Source organism: Vulpes vulpes, chromosome 3 (genome assembly GCF_048418805.1).
Source record: "Vulpes vulpes isolate BD-2025 chromosome 3, VulVul3, whole genome shotgun sequence".
Lineage (NCBI taxonomy): Eukaryota > Metazoa > Chordata > Mammalia > Carnivora > Canidae > Vulpes > Vulpes vulpes.
In genome coordinates, this window is record NC_132782.1 from 111710845 (window position 1) to 111728088 (window position 17244).

The 17244-nt window shown below is 48.9% G+C and overlaps 1 protein-coding gene across 2 annotated transcripts in view; it reads right to left on the reverse strand.

Annotated features, from left to right (window-relative positions):
* Positions 1 to 16230, reverse strand: part of C3H16orf96 (chromosome 3 C16orf96 homolog) — a 37927-nt gene extending 21697 nt beyond the window's left edge. The window contains exons 1-6 of one of the 2 annotated variants that reach the window (XM_026003031.2): positions 15736 to 16230; positions 6329 to 6433; positions 4899 to 4979; positions 4650 to 4736; positions 3237 to 4518; positions 118 to 203 (exon numbers count right to left, since the gene is read on the reverse strand). In XM_026003031.2, the coding sequence (XP_025858816.1) occupies positions 118 to 203; positions 3237 to 4518; positions 4650 to 4736; positions 4899 to 4979; positions 6329 to 6433; positions 15736 to 16155 (2061 nt within the window). In that variant the 5' untranslated portion in view covers positions 16156 to 16230. The remainder of the gene's footprint in view (positions 1 to 117; positions 204 to 3236; positions 4519 to 4649; positions 4737 to 4898; positions 4980 to 6328; positions 6434 to 15735) is intronic. The other variant, XM_072751376.1, reaches the window with a different exon arrangement.
* Positions 16231 to 17244: the final 1014 nt, after the last annotated feature.

Here is a 17244-nt window from a genome sequence, read left to right on the forward strand (position 1 = left end):
CCCCACTCACTCCGATGGGCTACCTTTCAGCTACACAACAAATACTGTCCTGGGTCAGGGACTCTGACATTGACTCAAGCCACCATCTCAGAAGCTCCTTCTGCCTGTGGCACTGACCTTCATTCTGGATCTCTGGAGGCTCCCAATCTTTTCCTGTAGTGTGTCCACTGTCGTCCCAAGCTTGGAAGAGGCTCCCAAATTAGCTGAAAGCAAAGGAGGGGGTAGCTGTTGACGGCAGGGACAGGGAAAGATGCTCCATCTAGAGCTCCACTTGCTTCTGAAATAAGTCATCTGACTTGGTGCTGTCCAGCAACGAGAGACTGAGTCTGGGTGGCCTTTTCTGTCATTTAAAATTTTCTAGCAGGGATCCCTGGGTGGCGCAGTGGTTTGGCGCCTGCCTTTGGCCCAGGGCGCGATCCTGGAGACCCGGAATCGAATTCCACGTCGGGCTCCCGGTGCATGGAGCCTGCTTCTCCCTCTGCCTGTGTCTCTGCCTCTCTCTCTCTCTCTGTGTGACTATCATAAGTAAAAATTAAAAATAAAATAAAATAAAATAAAATTTTCTAGCAGCTGCATTCTAAGAAAGAAAGAAAGAAAGAAAGAAAGAAAGAAAGAAAGAAAGAATAAAAAGGGGCCTCTGGTGGCTCAGTGGTTGATACTCTGCCTTTGGTAGGGATCCTGGGATTGAGTTCTGCATCAAGCTCCCTGAGAGGAGCCTGCTTCTCCCTCTGCCTGTGTCTCTGTCTCTCTCTGTGTGTCTCTCATGAATAAATAAATAAAATCCTTAAAAATCTTTCAAAAAAGGAGGGGTACCTGGGTGCCTCAGTCAATTAAGCATCTGACTCTTGATTTCAGCTCAGGTCATGATCTCAGGGTTGTGGGATCGAGCCCTCTACTAGGCTCCACCCTCAATGGGGAGTCTCCTGAAGATTCTCTCTCCTTTTCCCTCTGCCCCTCATCCTTGCTTATGCATGCACGCTCTCTCTCTCTCTCTCTCAAATAAATAAATAAATAAATAAATAAATAAATAAATAAAATCTTAAAAAAGAATATGAAAGTAATAAATTTAAATTTATTATTATTATTATTAATAATAATAAATTTAAATTTAAAATGTGAAACCATAATGGCCCAAATTCTACTTCTGACAAGCTGCCATTTTTGTTAAGAAGTTTGTAAACATATCTTGGCTCTGATTTCTCATACCTTCCTAGGTGTGTCCTGTACATTAGCTTTTAACTTCTTGTCTGGAACTTGATATAGGTTACTTTATTTTTTTAACCCCTCTCCTCCTTTGTTAAAAACCTCTTTCTAGGGATCCCTGGGTGGCGCAGTGGTTTGGTGCTTGCCTTTGGCCCAGGGCGCGATCCTGGAGACCCAGGATCGAATCCCACATCAGGCTCCCGGTGCATGGAGCCTGCTTCTCCCTCTGCCTGTGTCTCTGCCTCTCTCTCTCTGTGACTATCATAAATAAATAAAAATTAAAAAAAAAAAAAAAACCTCTTTCTATCTTGTGATGAGATAATGCACTCCATACACTCTCATAAATAAAGTGCTTTGTAGTTTCATTCAGGACCTTTTTTCTTTTTCAAGTATTCTCTATTCCCAACATGGGGCTCAAGCTGACAATGCTGAGATCAAGAGTCATATGCTCCACTGACTGAGCCACCCAGTCACCTCTAGCTTAAGAGCCTTTTCTGAGAAGGGAGTAAATTCCAGAAAGGCCTTCCTAGACCTGCGGTATCTAATAGGGTAACTAGGAGGTACATGTGGCTGTTGGGCACTTGACATGGGGTGAGTTCCAGTGCAGATATGCTCTAAGTGTGAAGTGCATGTTGGAAATGGAAAGCTTAGTAAGGAGATAGGAACATAAAACATCTCAATTTTTTTTATCACATATTGAAATCATACTATTTTGAATATATTGGGTTAAATAAAATATCAAAATTAAGTTTCCCTGCTTAAAAATTTTTTTTCAAAGATTTTACTTATTTATTTGAGAGAAAGTGAGAGAGAGAGGCAGAGGGAGAAGCAAGCTCCCCGCTGAGCAGGGAGTCTGACACAGGACTCAATACCAGGACCCCAGGATCATGACCTGAGCCGAAGGCAGATGCTTCACTGATGGAGCCCCCCAGGCACCCATTTCTCTCATATGCTTAGCTGCACACCAGTCCTCATAGATGGTTTATCTAAGCTGGCTGAAATCCTACAATTTCTTTTCACAATGTGTAGAACAGCACTGCCAATTAGGGGTACCTCCACATAGGGATTTGACTTAATCCAACCCCTGTGCTGGGCAGAGAGCAAAAAAAGCAAGATAATGATGCAAACAGTGTAGGGCAATGGGTCTCACAGTGGGTCCCCTGGGCCAGCTGCTGGAATGAGAAAGAGATGCAAATTCTTGGGCCCTGCCCAGACCGACCAAGTCAGAAACTCTGGGCTGGGGTCCCTGCAGTCTGTGTTTTCCCCAGCCCTCTGCGGACAGGATGCCGAGGGGAGCACAGGGTTGAGGACTACTAGACTAGGCTATCCTGCCCTCCACTCCCCTCAGCAAGCATTTGCCCATCATGGGCATAAAATGGGAGCATAAATCTACTTGTTCTGCTGCCACCCACAAAGCTTCTGTGGTCTTTAAGGATGCACGTGTTTGCCAGGCAGTTGCTCCTAATCCCAAACTGACCACTTTGGGGTCTGTCTAGAGCCGTGGGACATTCTGGCAGAACCAGACTTACCGAAACACTGTACAGCAGTGCTGTGTTGTACAGGCTGGGGAAAGAGAGTTTTCCTTTTTTATTTTTATTTTTTAAGATTTATCCATTCATTCATGAGACACAGAGAGAGAGAGAGAGGCAGAGACACAGGCAGACGGAGAAGCAGGCTCCATGCAGGGGTCCTGATGTGGGACTCCATCCCGGGTCTCCAGGATCAGGCCCTGGGCCTGAAGGCGGTGCTAAACCGCTGAGCCACCAGGGCTGCCCGAGAGTTTTCCAAGGTAATTTTGACATGCAATCTTCCTTCTTCAGTGCCAACTTTAGGCCCTAACCCCCTAACCACCCCCTCTCCTCTGTGAGAAGCCCTCGCTGTAACACTCATTGTAAAAGAATAGACTAGCGAGAGACTAATGTGGAGGCCAGAGGAATGAATGTCTAATGGTTAATACAGGTTTTGTTGAGGGAGCTAAATGGAGACAAGGGACTTGGAGGCTGCAGGGAGGGCCTGAGCCAGGCTGGACCTACCTAGATAAGTCAGGCGCTGTTGGAGGTTGGACGACAGCTGGGCAAACTCTTCTTTGAGGGAGTCGTGTCTCAGGGGCATCTGGGCTATGTGGCCCATGGAGTACCTGACAGCCGTCTTCTTGTCTTCAGGGGTCAAGGCCTTTTGGGCGGCCAGCATGGCCTGGGACAGGGTGCTTTCGGGAGGGAGGCCAGCAGCAACATACAGGGAAGAGAGGTCGTCTTCGAACACCTGCAAGTCTTCTATCTCTGTATCCTCACTGAAAGAGAAGGCTCCACGGGAAGAGCCTGCACCCAGGATGTCTGCCAAGACCCCTAAGGGCCCCGAGGCAGCCGCGGCCGTTGCTACAGTGGCCAACTTGGTGGCAGGGGCATCCATGATGGCCTTGGCAACAGCCTCGGCTTTCCGGGCTGCTGAGGTGGCAGTGGCTGCATAGGCAGTGGCAGCGGCAGCTGCCATGCCAGCAGTGGTCTTCAACCGCTGGAGGGCAGTCCAGGGAGTTTTAGCAGGTGCTCCGTTGGGGGCCTCAGCCCTGGGGGCCCTGTCCCGAGGGACTGGCATGTCATGAGATAAAAATTCTTCCTCATTTTCTAAGACGGCTGGGAGCAGGTTCATCTCTGCCTGGCCAGACTGTGGCCACAGTGAACGGGGCCACGCTGAGCCAAACTCCGTGGCAGGTGGTGGAGCTCTGAAGACCTGGGACTTTGCAGGCAGGGGGCCTGATGGGCCCGGGCCAGGCTGCAAGGAGCCTAAGCCCCAGAAGGGCCAAGCGCTACCCCTGGACAAGCTTCTGGGAGGAGGCCAGCTTCTTGGTGGTATAGGCTGAAGCTCTGGGGCAGGTGCAGGCCCAGAGGCAGGCCAAGGAGCAGGGCCAGGCCCAGACCCAGGGGCAGGTCCAGTTCCAAGGGCAGGCCAAGGTGGTAGAGTGAACCCAGGTGTCAGGCTGGGCCCCAGCACAGGCCCCAGCGCAGGAACAGACTCAGGCCACAGCTGCCGCGTGGACACAGACCCGGGCTCCAGCCCCTGAGGTTGCCCTGGCCCCTCAGCCCCGAGTAGAACAGCTTGGGCAGATTCCTCCTCCTCCAGCTGCTCTGGGACCTCATAATGCCAGACGGTCTCCAGTAACCTGGGCTGCAGGATGGCCTCTGAGATCTGGACATGACCAGCAGCTTCCAGGGAGCTGCTAGGGGTCTGGGGCTGCTCGGTGTCTGGGAGCCGCTCTGCAAATTTCCACAGCTCCGAATCCTCAAACTGTGATAGACTAGGTCCCCTTGCAGAAGTCCCCTGAGGAAAAGGGGGTGAGGCTGGCCAGGGCTGCTCCAGGCCAGCTCAGTGGGCACCCGCCTGCTCCCCCACCCTGCCTTCCCCGGACCTCTGCTGCTGCCCCCCCACCCCCTCATTCCTCCTTCACTCACGGGGGTGAACATGGCCTCATGGAGGCCGCTCCAGAGTACCATGTCCTCGGCTTTGGGGATGGTGAGGATTTTGCTCTGGAGAGAAACCTTGGGGGGCAGGAGAGAGTTTGGGAGTGAGGGGCAATGCCCTTGGGTGGCTCCTTGTCCACACTTGCCTTTCTAGATTATGTTCTCCTTCTTACTCCTCCCTGCCCCCAGCACCCCCAGCCTGGAGGTCAGGGGACTGGGAAGGGAAGCCAAGGCTCTCACCACATCCCGCTGCAGCGCAGTCACCTTCCTGTTCTGTCCTTTCAGATCTTCGGCCAAATCATTTACTCTTTCTGGGTTCATCTGTCAAATAAGCCGAGGCCATGGGCCAGGGGTGTAAGTTCTGATCCTGGCCCTGCTTCTCCCACAGCTCAAAGACAAGGACTTAGCTCTAGGTGACTAAGTTAGAGAAGGAAGAACCAATTCCAAAGCAAGTGTTTCTCAGTGAGTGGGAAAGGAGTAGAAGAGGGTTCCCTGGGAAAATAAGTCTGGAAAATGCTAGGCTTAAAAAGTATTCAATGGGCTTTGATACTGCAGGACTTCTCAGAGCCTTTAATGGGCAAAAATACATTAAGAATCTCTAGGAAAAAAAAAAAAAAGAATCTCTAAGAGGGGGGCGCCTGGGTGGCTCAGTTGGTTAAGTGTCTGCCTTCAGCTCAGGTCATGATCCCAGGGTCCTGGGATTGAGCCCCACGTTGGACTCCCTGCTCAATAGGGAGCCTGCTTCTTCCTCTCCCTCTGCTTGTGCTCTCTCATTCTCTGTGTCAAATAAAATCTTTAAAAAAAAGAAGAAGAAAAAAGACTAAGAGGTAGATTGAGGGGCATTTTTTTTTCTCTGACATATTTGTTGAAGGAATCTTTTTAGTGTTTTGTGATGTCCTTTCTTCTCAGATGGTAGCTACCCAGACTGAGTTCTCACAGTTACCATGACAATCAAATGCCTACACTGACTGTGGATTGGGGATGATACCCTAAACCACACAATCTGGAGGCAAGCTGTAAAACCTCAGCCTTAATACCAGCCTCTGAGCCTAGCTCTGACTCACCCACTGTGAACTCATGCTTCAGGGATTCTGTGTACTTCCACATCATGATAAAGAGTGATTATGCACCTGGGTTGATGTCCTGGTGACTACAAAGGGAGATAGACTGTATGCCTGGGCTAGGTTTATTGCTCTTTTCAGTGTGAACAGAGCTGCATAGAATAGGAAAAGCTGTTCTCTTTCTGCTAAGTTGGTGGAATGTGAGCCTGGAGTCTTAGGGAGTACCAGCCTGAGAATAAAGCCAACCCACAGGAAAACATCATTGAGAGAGATTGATGCAGTATGAGCACCTAGATCTGGTTGTACCTGAAGGCAACCATGGACATTTTAGTAAACGAGACACTAAACTCTCTCACTTTTCTAAGCCAGGATAAACAAGGTTTCTGTCACTTACAAATGATGTCCTAATACAGAAGGGTGAAAAGCATGGTGGAAGCCATGGAGAGATGGTTGGGATGGACCAAGTCGCTGTGCAATGTCAAACCCCTTTTTTTGCTCTCATAGCTGTGTTCTCTTACTAAGAACAGGCTCCCTATATGTACCCTGTCACCCCAACCATCTAAGGTCCAAGCAGTATGACCAGCACAGAGGATGCTAGAGTGGGTCTACCTTGTCAAATATTTCCTTCAGTTTGTCCACATCCTTTCTGAGAGTTTCAGTAGTGATCTTGAGGGCATAAATGTCAGTAAGTAAATCCTGCAGAGTCTTCATGGACTAAAGGAGAAGAAGAGGGGAAAATGTGAAGTTGGGTGTGGCTAAAGGAAAAGGTATGTCAAGTGCAGAAACTCTCTGGTGGTGGCTATGGTCCAAGAGGTCCTCTTGGTTCTACCAAGGCCTAGACTGGAACATACTCAGAGGCCAGCAAATGACACCAAAGTCAATGCTGAGCTCTCAGGTGGCCTGGGTGGGAAGGAGGCAACCCTGTATCTGAACGTATTCACTAACCAGGAGTAGTTCATTATGAAGCGTCTCAGGCCTTCCAAAGAGAGTCACTGGAACATCAGCAAGGGGGCTATGATCAGTTACATGTATAAAAGGTCCCTCTGGCTGCACATGTAGATTGGCCCTGGGAGGGTAAGGGAAGAGGCCAGAAGACCAGCGAGGAAATCTCCAGACAAGAGCCAATGAGCTGATGGCTCACACCTCAGCTCCACCACTGACTAGGATTGTTATTGCATCTTCCAGGCTTTAGATTCCTTAATCATAAAATGAGTATACAAAATGTGAATGATGTATATGAAGGGACCAGTGCATAGTTAGGCATTCAGCTAACAAAAATAACAAACAGTAGCAGGGTGATGAAGGATGGGGTGACTGGATGATGGACATTAAGGAGGGCACATGATGTAATAAGCATGGGGTATTATAATAATAAAGACCTCTATCTCTGAAACCAATAATACATTATGTGTTAATTAACTGGATTTATATTATACTTTATTTTTTAAAGGCTTATTTATTTATTCATGAGAGAGAGAGAGAGAGAGAGAGAGAGAGAGGCAGAGACATAGGCAGGGGAGAAGCAGGCTCCATGCAGGAAGCCTGATACGGAACTCGATCCTGGGACTCCAGGATTATGACCTGAGCCAAAGGCAGACGCTCTACTGTTGAGCCACCTAGGCATCCCTGAATTTATATTTTTAAAAATGTACACTACCTCCTCAAGAAGTAAAAAACAGCAAAATGACAGAAGTCCTTCTTATCAGTAATTATATTACATGTAAATGGATTAAGCTTTCAGTTAAAAGGCAGACACTAGCAAAATGGATAAGAAAACATGATCCAACCTCGTGCTGTCTACAAAAGATACAATATATAGTCAAAAATAGAAATAGGTCAAAAACAAAAGGATAGTAAAAGATATACCTTGCAAGCAGTCATCAAAAGGGAACTGAAGAGGGGGCACCTGGGTGGCTCAGTGGTGGAGCATCTGCCTTTGGCTCAGGTTGTGGTCCTGGAGTCCCAGAATAGAGTCCCTCATTGGGCTCCTTATGGGGAGTCTGCTTCTCCCTCTCCCTATGTCCCTGCTTCTCTCTGTGTTTTTCATGAGTAAATAAATAAGATCTTTATTTTTTTTTTAAAGAGGGGAATACTGGAGGGGCACCTGGGTAGCTCAATGGGTTAAGCATCTGCCTTTGGCTCAGGTCATGATCTCAGCATTCTGGGATTGAGCCCCATGTCAGGATCCCTGCTCACCAGGGAGTCTGGTTTTCTCTCTCCCTCTGCCCTACCCACTCATACTCTCTCAAATAAATAAATAAAATCTTAAAAAAAAAACTGAATTGGAATGGCTATCAGACTAATACTGGATAAAATAGACTCCAAGACAAAAATTATTACTAGAGACAGAGAGAGACATTTATAATAATAAGATTGTCAATCCATCAGGAAGACACAATAATTATAAACACATATGCACCTAACAACATAACCCCAAAATATATGAAGCAGAAGTGGACATAACTAAAAGAAATAGGCAATTCAACAAGAATAGTTGGAGACTTCAATATTTCATTTTCAATAATAAATAAAATAGAAGATAAATAAAATAGAAGATAAATAAAATAGAAGATCAGCACAAAAATGGATTTGCACATTATTTTTTAGAGAACTGAAAGTCCAGAAATAGACACTCATGTCTACAGTCAGTTTATTTTCAATAAAAGTACCAAAACAAATTAATAGGGGAAGAGTTGTCTTTAACAAATGGTACTGAGCAGCTGGATAACCACATGAATGAAGTTGGACTCCTACCTCACACCCTATAAAAAAACTAAATGAAAATGGCTCTTTTTTTTTTTTTAAGATTTCATTTATTTATTCATAGAGACAGAGAGAGAGAGGCAGAGACAGGCAGAGGGAGAAGCAGGCTCCATGCAGGGAGCCCAGCATGGGACTCGATCCAGGGTCTCCAGGAACACGCCCTGGGCTGCAGGCCGCGCTAAACTGCTGCGCCACTGGGGCTGCCCGAAAATGGCTATTAGACCTAAATGTAAGACATGGTCACTGCGATAATTTTGGTATTCAAAATTATCAAAATTAATAAAAGGGAAAGTATTGGAGGACTTTGGGCAAATATGGTCTGGCATATTCTTTTTTAGAGTCAAAGGTTTTTAAATATTTTTATTTATTCATTTGAGAGAGAGAGAGAGAGAGAGAAAGTGCAGGAGTTGAAACTATAAGCCATTTACTCGTATGTTGTAGAAGGAAACATAGGGGTAAATATTCATGACCTTGGTCAGGCAATGGTTTCTTAGGTATGCCATCAAAAGCATACCACACCAAAAAAAAAAAAAAAAAAAAAAAGAAGTGACAAATGAAAGATGTAAACATTATACTTCAGCAAAATTTAAAACTTTGCATATCAAAGGATACTGTCAATAACGTGAAAAGACAACTCACAATGATAGAAATATTTACAAATCACATACCTGGCATCATATATCCAGACTATAAATTAGTCTCTTATTGTAAAGATTTATTTGAGAGAGAGAAAGTGAGAATGTGCACATGAGCAGGGAAAAGGGCAGAGGAAGAGAGAATCCTCAAGCAGACTCCCCACTGAGCATGGAGTCTGACACGGGACTCAATCCCAGGACCCTGAGATCATGACCTGAGCCAAAACCAAGACTCAACAGACTGAGCCATCCAGTTGCCCCATATATAATTAACTCTTACAACTCAATAATAAAAAGACAACCCAATTAAAATGGGGCAAATAATCTGAACAGACATTACTCTAGGCACATGAAAAGGTGCTCAACACGATTAGTCACCAGGAAAATGCAAATCAAAACCACAATAAGGTAGACTTCATACCCATACCCTTTGGCTAGAATCAAAGAGATAAAAACTAAGAATTGTTGGTGAGGAGGTAGAGAAATTGGAGGTCTCACACACTGCACTATAGTGGGAACATAAAATGCTGTGGAAAACACCCTGGCAGTTCCTCAAACCTGAAACATAGAGTTATCACACGATCCAGCAATTCCTCCTTGAGGTATACGCCCAAGAGACACGAAAACATACGTCCACAGGAAAATGCATATCCCATTGTTCATAGTGGCTAGGAGTCTACAGGCGGAAACAGCCATATGTTCACCAACTGGTAAACAAGAGTAGTCTATCCATCCAGGGAAATAGCATTTGGCAATGAAAAGAATAAAGTACTGATACATGTGACAGCATGGATTATCCTTAAAGATATCATGGTAAAAAAAAAAAGATATCATGGTAAGTGCAAGAGTGGGGTTCAAGGAGGAACAGAAAGGAGAATGATAGCTAATGGTTAAGGGGTTTGGGATGGCTGTTGAAAATGTCCTAAACTTGACTGTAATAGTTACAGAACTCTGTGACTACACTAAAATCCCTGAACTAGGGCACCTAGGTAGCTCAATTGGTTAAGCAACTGCCTTTAGCTCAGGTCCAAGCTGGGTCAGGCTACTCCCTCTCTCTCTGCCTCCCAGGCTTCCCCTGCTTGTGTTCTATCAAATAAATAAATAAAATCTTAAGAAAAAAATAAAGTGTACAGTTCAGGGGCACCTGGCTGATTCAGTCTGTAGAGCATATGACTCATCTCAGGGTCATGAATTCACGTTAGACATGGAGCCTACTTAAATAAATAAATAAATAGATAGATAGATAGATAGATAGATAGATAAAGCATATAGTTCAGGGATTTTATTTTTTTTAAGATTTGTTTATTTATTTATTTGACACATACACACAGAGCATGAGAAGGGGAGGAGCAAGAAGATCCATCCATTTAAATGGATGAATATTCTCGTATGCACGTGAACATATGTATGAATATATCTAAACAAGCTGTAAAATATCTCATTTTTGTTTTAGGAAAAATTGGGGGAAGTTCAACACAGTCTATTGGATGGGTATTTGGGAGTTGTTAGTTTTGTTGGGAGTGGTAATGGTATTTATGGGAAGGGTTTTATAAGTCCTTATCTGTTGTAGATGGAAAATGCTTTTGGGGAAATCTGTGAAGTCCAGATCCTTCACCTGTGCACAGATGTTTCCCTCTCCCCCGTCTCACTGGGGGCAACCACAGGACCAAGTTACCTGAGTAGGAATGACTTCCCAAGGGGATACCTGGGTGGCTCAGCGGTTTAGCGCCTGTCTTTGGCCCAGGGTGCGATCCTGGAGTCCCGGGATCGAGTCCCACGTCGGGCTCCCTGCATAGAGTCTGCTTATTCCTCTGCCTGTGTCTCTGCACCCCCCCCCATGTCTATAATGAATGAATGAATGAATGAATGAATGAATGAATGAATGAATAAATAAACCTTTAAAAAAAAAGAGTGACTTCCCCAACACACACACATATACACAGGTAGTCCAGGGCAAACTCAAAAAAAGAGAGGAAACCTTACAGGCAGACTGCTCCTTGGGTAATGTATGCACACAGAACAGAGAGACCATTTTCTCACTGGGGAACACTCTCCTAAGATGCACAGTTAATGGTTTCCCTTCCCAGACCCAGTCTGCCAAACATAAGCTTGGGGACATGCCCTGAGCTCCAGGCCTAGGGAGGAAGAAGGGTCAAGGTCTGGACCACGCTGGTGGGAGACTAAGTGGGTAATACCCACATGGGCCCCCAGCCTGCAAGCAGGGCTTGGATGAAGCCAAGTTCAGAGGAAGAGAGTCCTGGAATCTGCCATCCCAGAAATGAATCCCAAGATGTCTGGATCCTGTGCAGGCACCAGCAGTGGGGGCTTGCCCTGACTGTCTGTCTCTCTGAAGGAGCTTCAGGGATATAGGCTCGGGATGGGGACCCACTTACAGAAGTTTGTAGGGGGTGGATAAGGAGGTCCAAGGCACCTTCCCCCTCGGGTGCCTGGGGAGAGTGGTCTACGTGGCAGTAGCCCCAGAGCTTTGGGAAATGGGAATGCTAGCACCATTTCCTCCCAGGGAACAGGAAGGCAACTGCACTTGGCACTCGGCAGCACGGTGAAGACATGCTGCAACACAGAAAGTTCATTACCATTATTGGAGCAACCTTGACTCCAGTCTCTAAAACCCTAAAGTGTCTTCCATGCATTTCAGCTTTGTTATGAAGTTCTCAAAAATTAATTTAAAATTAAAATCATTTTAATATGCAGGATCAAAAAAATTTCAGGATCTACAGCAGTTTTTTTGGTTGGAGAATAAAATGGAAAGGGAGTTTTGAAGTCAGAAAAAACAACAGGTTGTTACAACCCCCTCAGGAGACTGAGGCTTTATTTATGGAAACAGGGTCAGCCAGAACTTTTTTTTTTTAAGTAGGCTCCTTGCCCAACGTGGGGCTTGAACGCATGACCCACAGATCAAGAGTCGCACGCTCTACTGACTGAGCCAGGCAGGTGCCCCCAGAACAATGTAAACAAACAGCAGATGCAGTCTCTGGTTTTCTCCTGTGAGGCCAGCGGCCAGGACTCATCACAGCGGAGATAACCGACGTCTCGAGGAGACAGACAGGGACTTCCAGGTGCAGCTTTCTAGAATCTGGCTGGGCTCCTGACCACTGTGGCGCGTTAGCTTATTCCAGATGGCCACTTCCTAAAACTCGCTTCGGTGGCGGGGCCTGGGGGTTGAGGGCGGGGCCTGGGAGCTGTGGGCGGGACTCGGGAGGGGGCGGGGCCGGGGAGGTGAGGGATGGGCACGAGGATGAGGGCGGGGCCTGGGAGCTGTGGGCGGGACTCGGGAGGGGGCAGGGCCGGGGATGAGAGAAGGGCTCAGGTGGGGAGGGCGGGGCCTAGGAGCTGTGGGCGGGACTCGGGAGGGGACGGGGCCTGGGGTGAGGGAGGGCGTTGGGATGAGGGTGGGGCCTGGTAGCTGCGGGCGGGAGGAGGGTGGGGCTTCGGATCTGTGGGCGAGGCCTGGGAGATGAGGGACGGGCCTGGGGATGAGGGCGGGGCCTCGGGGCTGTGGGCGGGGCCACAGATGAGGGTGGGGCCCGGATGGGGAAGGCGGGGCCTGGGAGTCTAGGCCGGGCCTAGGAGGTGAGGCCAGGGCCTGGGAGCCTGCCATTCTGGGAGAGCTCTCCAGGTGGAGCTCGTGCTCCAGCTGGCTCGGGAGCCCTGGGTGGCAGCCGCCCCGGAGTCTGCAGGGACAAGTACACACTGCGCTCAAGGGGCACCTAGTTTTCCTCGCTCAACGGGGGCGACTTAGCTCCCGGCGGGCATATGGCAAAGTCTGCAGACACTTTTGGTTGTCACCGCTACGGGTGGACCCTGGCACCTGGAGAGTAGAGGCCCGGATGCTGCCCAACATCCCACAGAGCACAACACAGTCCTCACCACAGAGAATTATCCGTGAGGGTGAGGGACGCTGCAATCTCAGCCCCAGATCTGGTGGTGTGCTAACCATGCCTGTGGAGTGTCTCAAACCTTCTCTCAAGAGCCCTCTTGTTGCCAGCTCTAGTTTTCTGGGCACTATTACCCTGTCAGGGGTGAGTGCTAGGGTTGGCAGGCTAGTCTTTCCCCACTTTGAGCCTTCACACCTTGACAGGGGTTTGTAAAGGATGGCAGAGGACTCTAACCCAACCAGCCCCAGAGGAAGGGCAGGCGAGGTGACCTGGATGTCGACATGACATTTGGTCTGGCCAGCCTGACTGGCTAGTTGGTGCAGACACTTAGCTAAGCAGTTTGTACCAATCCCAGAGCCAGCTACCATGGCAACCCCCTGGGGGGGGGTAGTGGGAGGGAGCTGGTCATTGTGGTAACCCCCAGCAACCTCAGCCAGGGTTGGGGGGGTACATTCTCTAATCCTAGGTGCACAAACAGTCCTCTGAGGGCTTCACAGCCGTGTCCGAGCCTGTCTGCCAGCCCCCCTTCACAAGCCAGCTGGGTCACTCAGTACTGTACACTCTGGAAGACTTCACCCATCAAGGCAGGCCAGGGGCAGGCTGCTCTGACACTGTGCCCACGTTTCCAGCCTCCAAGGCCTCCGTAACCTCAACTGAGCCACACATGCAGCCTTCTCTGTCTCTAGCAACAAATCTCAAAGTCTAGTCTTGTCTGACACATGCACTGTGGCCTCTCCAGCTCTCTTCTGATTATTGCCTATATGGAATATCTTTTGCCATCCTTTTACTTTCAACCTATTTGTTTTTGAATCTAGAATGTGTGTGTTGTGTCTTTTTTTTTTTTTTTTTAAAAGATGTTATTTATTGATGAGACACACACAGAGAGGCAGAGACACAGGCAGAGGGAGAAGCAGGGCCCCTGTGGGGAACCTGATGCTGGACTCGATCCCAGGACTCTGGGATCACGACCTGAACCAAAGGCAGTCGCTCAACCACTGAACCACACAGGTGTCCCTAAAATGTGTCTCTTGTAGAGGGTATAGTGAGATGGTGTCTTTTTTTCTTTTACTCGATTCTGCCAATTTCTGTTTTGTGTGCGTGTGTGCCTGTGCGTGCATACGTGTGCATGGTAACACGAAGAATTCAGTGGCATTCAGTACATTCACACATTTGGCAGCTGTTATCACTATCCAGTTTCCAAACACTTTCATCACCCCAAAGAGAAACGCTGTACCCGTCAGCAAGCACTCCCATTGCCGCCACCTCCTAGCCCCTGGCAACCGCTAATCCACTTTCTATCTCCACCAATTTGCCTGCTCTGGATGTTTCATAGAAACTGAAGCATGGGCATCCTGGGTGGCTCAGTGGTTTAGCGACGCCTTTGGCCTAGGGTGTGATCCTGGAGACCTGGGATTGAGTCCCATGTCGGGCTCCCTGCATGGAGTCTGCTTCTCCCTCTGCCTGCATCTCTGCCCCTCTCTCTCTCTCTGTCTCTCTCATGAATAAATAAAATCTTAAAAAAAAAGAAAAGAAAAGAAATAGAAGCTTGCAGTACATGGTCCTTTGTGTCTGGCTGCTTCACTTAGTGCTTGATTTAGCACTGGTCCATGCCACCTTCCCTCTCAGCCCACCTTGGCCAGACTGATCCCTCTCCCTGTCCCTCAGGGCTCCAGGGGCCCGACTTTGCTGAGGTCCTGATCTTCCAGGGTTCAAGTCTCTGGATAATATTAACGGGGACCACGGACTAGATGACCAGAATACCCGAGCTCTGTGCTGAGCACTTCCCACGCATTATCTTGTTTAGTATCAATCTCGAGGCAATCCTGGGAGGAGGAAACCATGATCATCCCCCTACCCGTTCCAGTTGGTAAGTGGACCACACTCAGCACACCACATTCCTATGCCTCTCCTCCGATCTTCTTGGCACAGGTTTGCACCAGCTCTCCGTTTTCTGCCACTGCATCACCCCAAGTGGGTTAACATTTCAGTGTTTCAATTGCTCACCTGTCTCACAGAGGTGCTGTGAAGATCAAAGAGGCTAAGCCTCCAGCTCACCTGGAGCATAATGAGCACTCCTTCTAGTGGTTGTTTTCCTGGGGAGGGAGCCCACCAGAGTTGCAAGGGTGAAGGGGACAGTGAGGAGATAAAGGAATGAGGGAATGGTGAACTTTGGTCTGTGTTTCCAACTTCTTTTCATCACCACAAAAGCAGACCTCAAAAACACTAGGTTGGACAGCCCGGGTAGCTCAGCAGTTTAGTGCCGCCTTCAGCCCAGGGCGTGATCTGGAAACCCGGGATCAAGTCCCACGTCAGGCACCCTTCATGGAGCCTGCTTCTCCCTCTGCCTGTGTCTCTGCCTCTCTCTCTCTCTCTCATGAATAAATAAAATCTTAAAAAAAACCCCAAAACACTAGGTTAACTTTCCCTCTGCCCCTCCTTCCCCGGGCCTTGGCAACCACTAGTCTGCTTCATGTCTCCATGGAGTTGTCTGTTTCATACCAATGGAACCATACCACATGTGGCCTTTTGTGTCTGGCTTCTTTCCTCAACACTTGACAAAGAATGCAAGTTTGGAGCTTTGGTTCTGCGTGACTTCAAAGCCCCATTCCTGCCCCTGTTTGGGGGGTGGGGGAGCCCATCACAAGGGGCATAAGGGAATGGGGGCTAAGATGCCTGGGAAGACAGCAGAGGGCAGGAAGCTTCTGGAGGCCAGGTGGTTTACCTTTGCTGTGGCTTCTTCATTGCCCTCTACCATCTTCCGGAGCTTTATCAGGTGCCATAGATCCTGAGCGGGCTGGCCTGTGCCCTGGCTGCCCTCTAGCAGCTGGGAAGTGGTAGGCAGGTCCTGCAGCGTGGCCAGCTGGCTCTCCATCTTGTCTATGCGGCTCACGACATGGTCAAAGACATTGCTGAGCCTCTTCATGGGTTTGAGGATGGGCTGGGCGTCTGCTTCCCGGGGTATGAACACAGTAGGCGAGGTTTGGAGAAAGTCTTCATCTCCTGAGAGGACTTTCTTGAGCTCAGCCATGTGGATGTGCTCCAAGATGCCCTGGAGCAGGAGGTGCAGCGCCTTGAAGTTCACAACCCCGCACTGCGGGATGGCGATGTTGACCAGCTCGGAGAACGTGAGCGAGAAGCTCATCCTGCAGGGAGGGTCAGCTGGGCTGGCGTTCTGGGAGTCCTTGGGGACAAGCAGTGGCCTTCACAGAACCCACAAGCTGTGTGGACAGGTCCTCAGAGGCCTAGGGAGGCTGCAGATCATGGCAGTCAGGGAGAAAATGACCTCTGTCCTGGCCGGAGCTCGGATGAGAGGTTCTGGTTGCTAGGACACCAAAGAACGTGGGCAAGTGGGCGTGGAGCTTGGCATGGGGCAGGGTGGGTGCTCAATTAAAACTTGCTGAGTGTTTGAACAAAGGGTCCTTCAGTTATGTCAGAGCGATGACCCCTTCCAAGAGGCATGTGGCAAAGGTAATGGGGAAGCAGCTCGCCTCTAGGGTCAGGACAGGAGAGAGTTCTTGGAGTTAGGAGAGCCTCGCTTTTGAGAAAAGAGGATGTAGAGAAAAGAGACTGAAGAGCTAATCTGGTCTCCAGACCCACACCAAATGCGCCACAGGTGTTAGGGTTTCTGGTGGGATTGGAGGTGGGGGTGGAGAGCGGGGGTAAATAGGGCAAGAGGCAGCTGGCTTCCCACAGGTCCGAACCCTGCTTGGCCCTGCCCACCAGGGGCCCCAGTGAGGACGCCCTTGCCAAACCTTGCTCTCCTTCCTGCTAGAGCCAGGGCTCGTGAACACCCCAGTGCCCAGGACGCAGCTGTGAGCCAGCTGCTGCAGGACCGGGAAATGATTTGGGCCCCTCTGTGGTCAGGCCCCACTTGTGTCAATTCTTGGACAAGACAATGGCAGCCTCCTCGTCCTGGTCTCCTAGGGAAGTCTGCAGGGAAGGTCCTTGGCTTAACCCCCTGGAGCCCCCACTCCTGGCCCACCCCACCCTTCTAGACATGATACACACTGCCTCTATGCAGTCTACAGCAAGAGCCCCGCTCAGGGGTGTCATTGGCTAAAGAGAAATCTCCCCCAGCTTCCCCACAGAAGGTGGAGCACCTGTCCTCTCTGGGTTTATGGAGATGGTGCGTGACTCTTCCAGAACAGCTGTGTAACCTTGTGCAAATGACTTAACCTCTCTGAGTCTTAGCTTCCCTGCCTGCTAAATTGGAAATGAAACTTTCCATTTG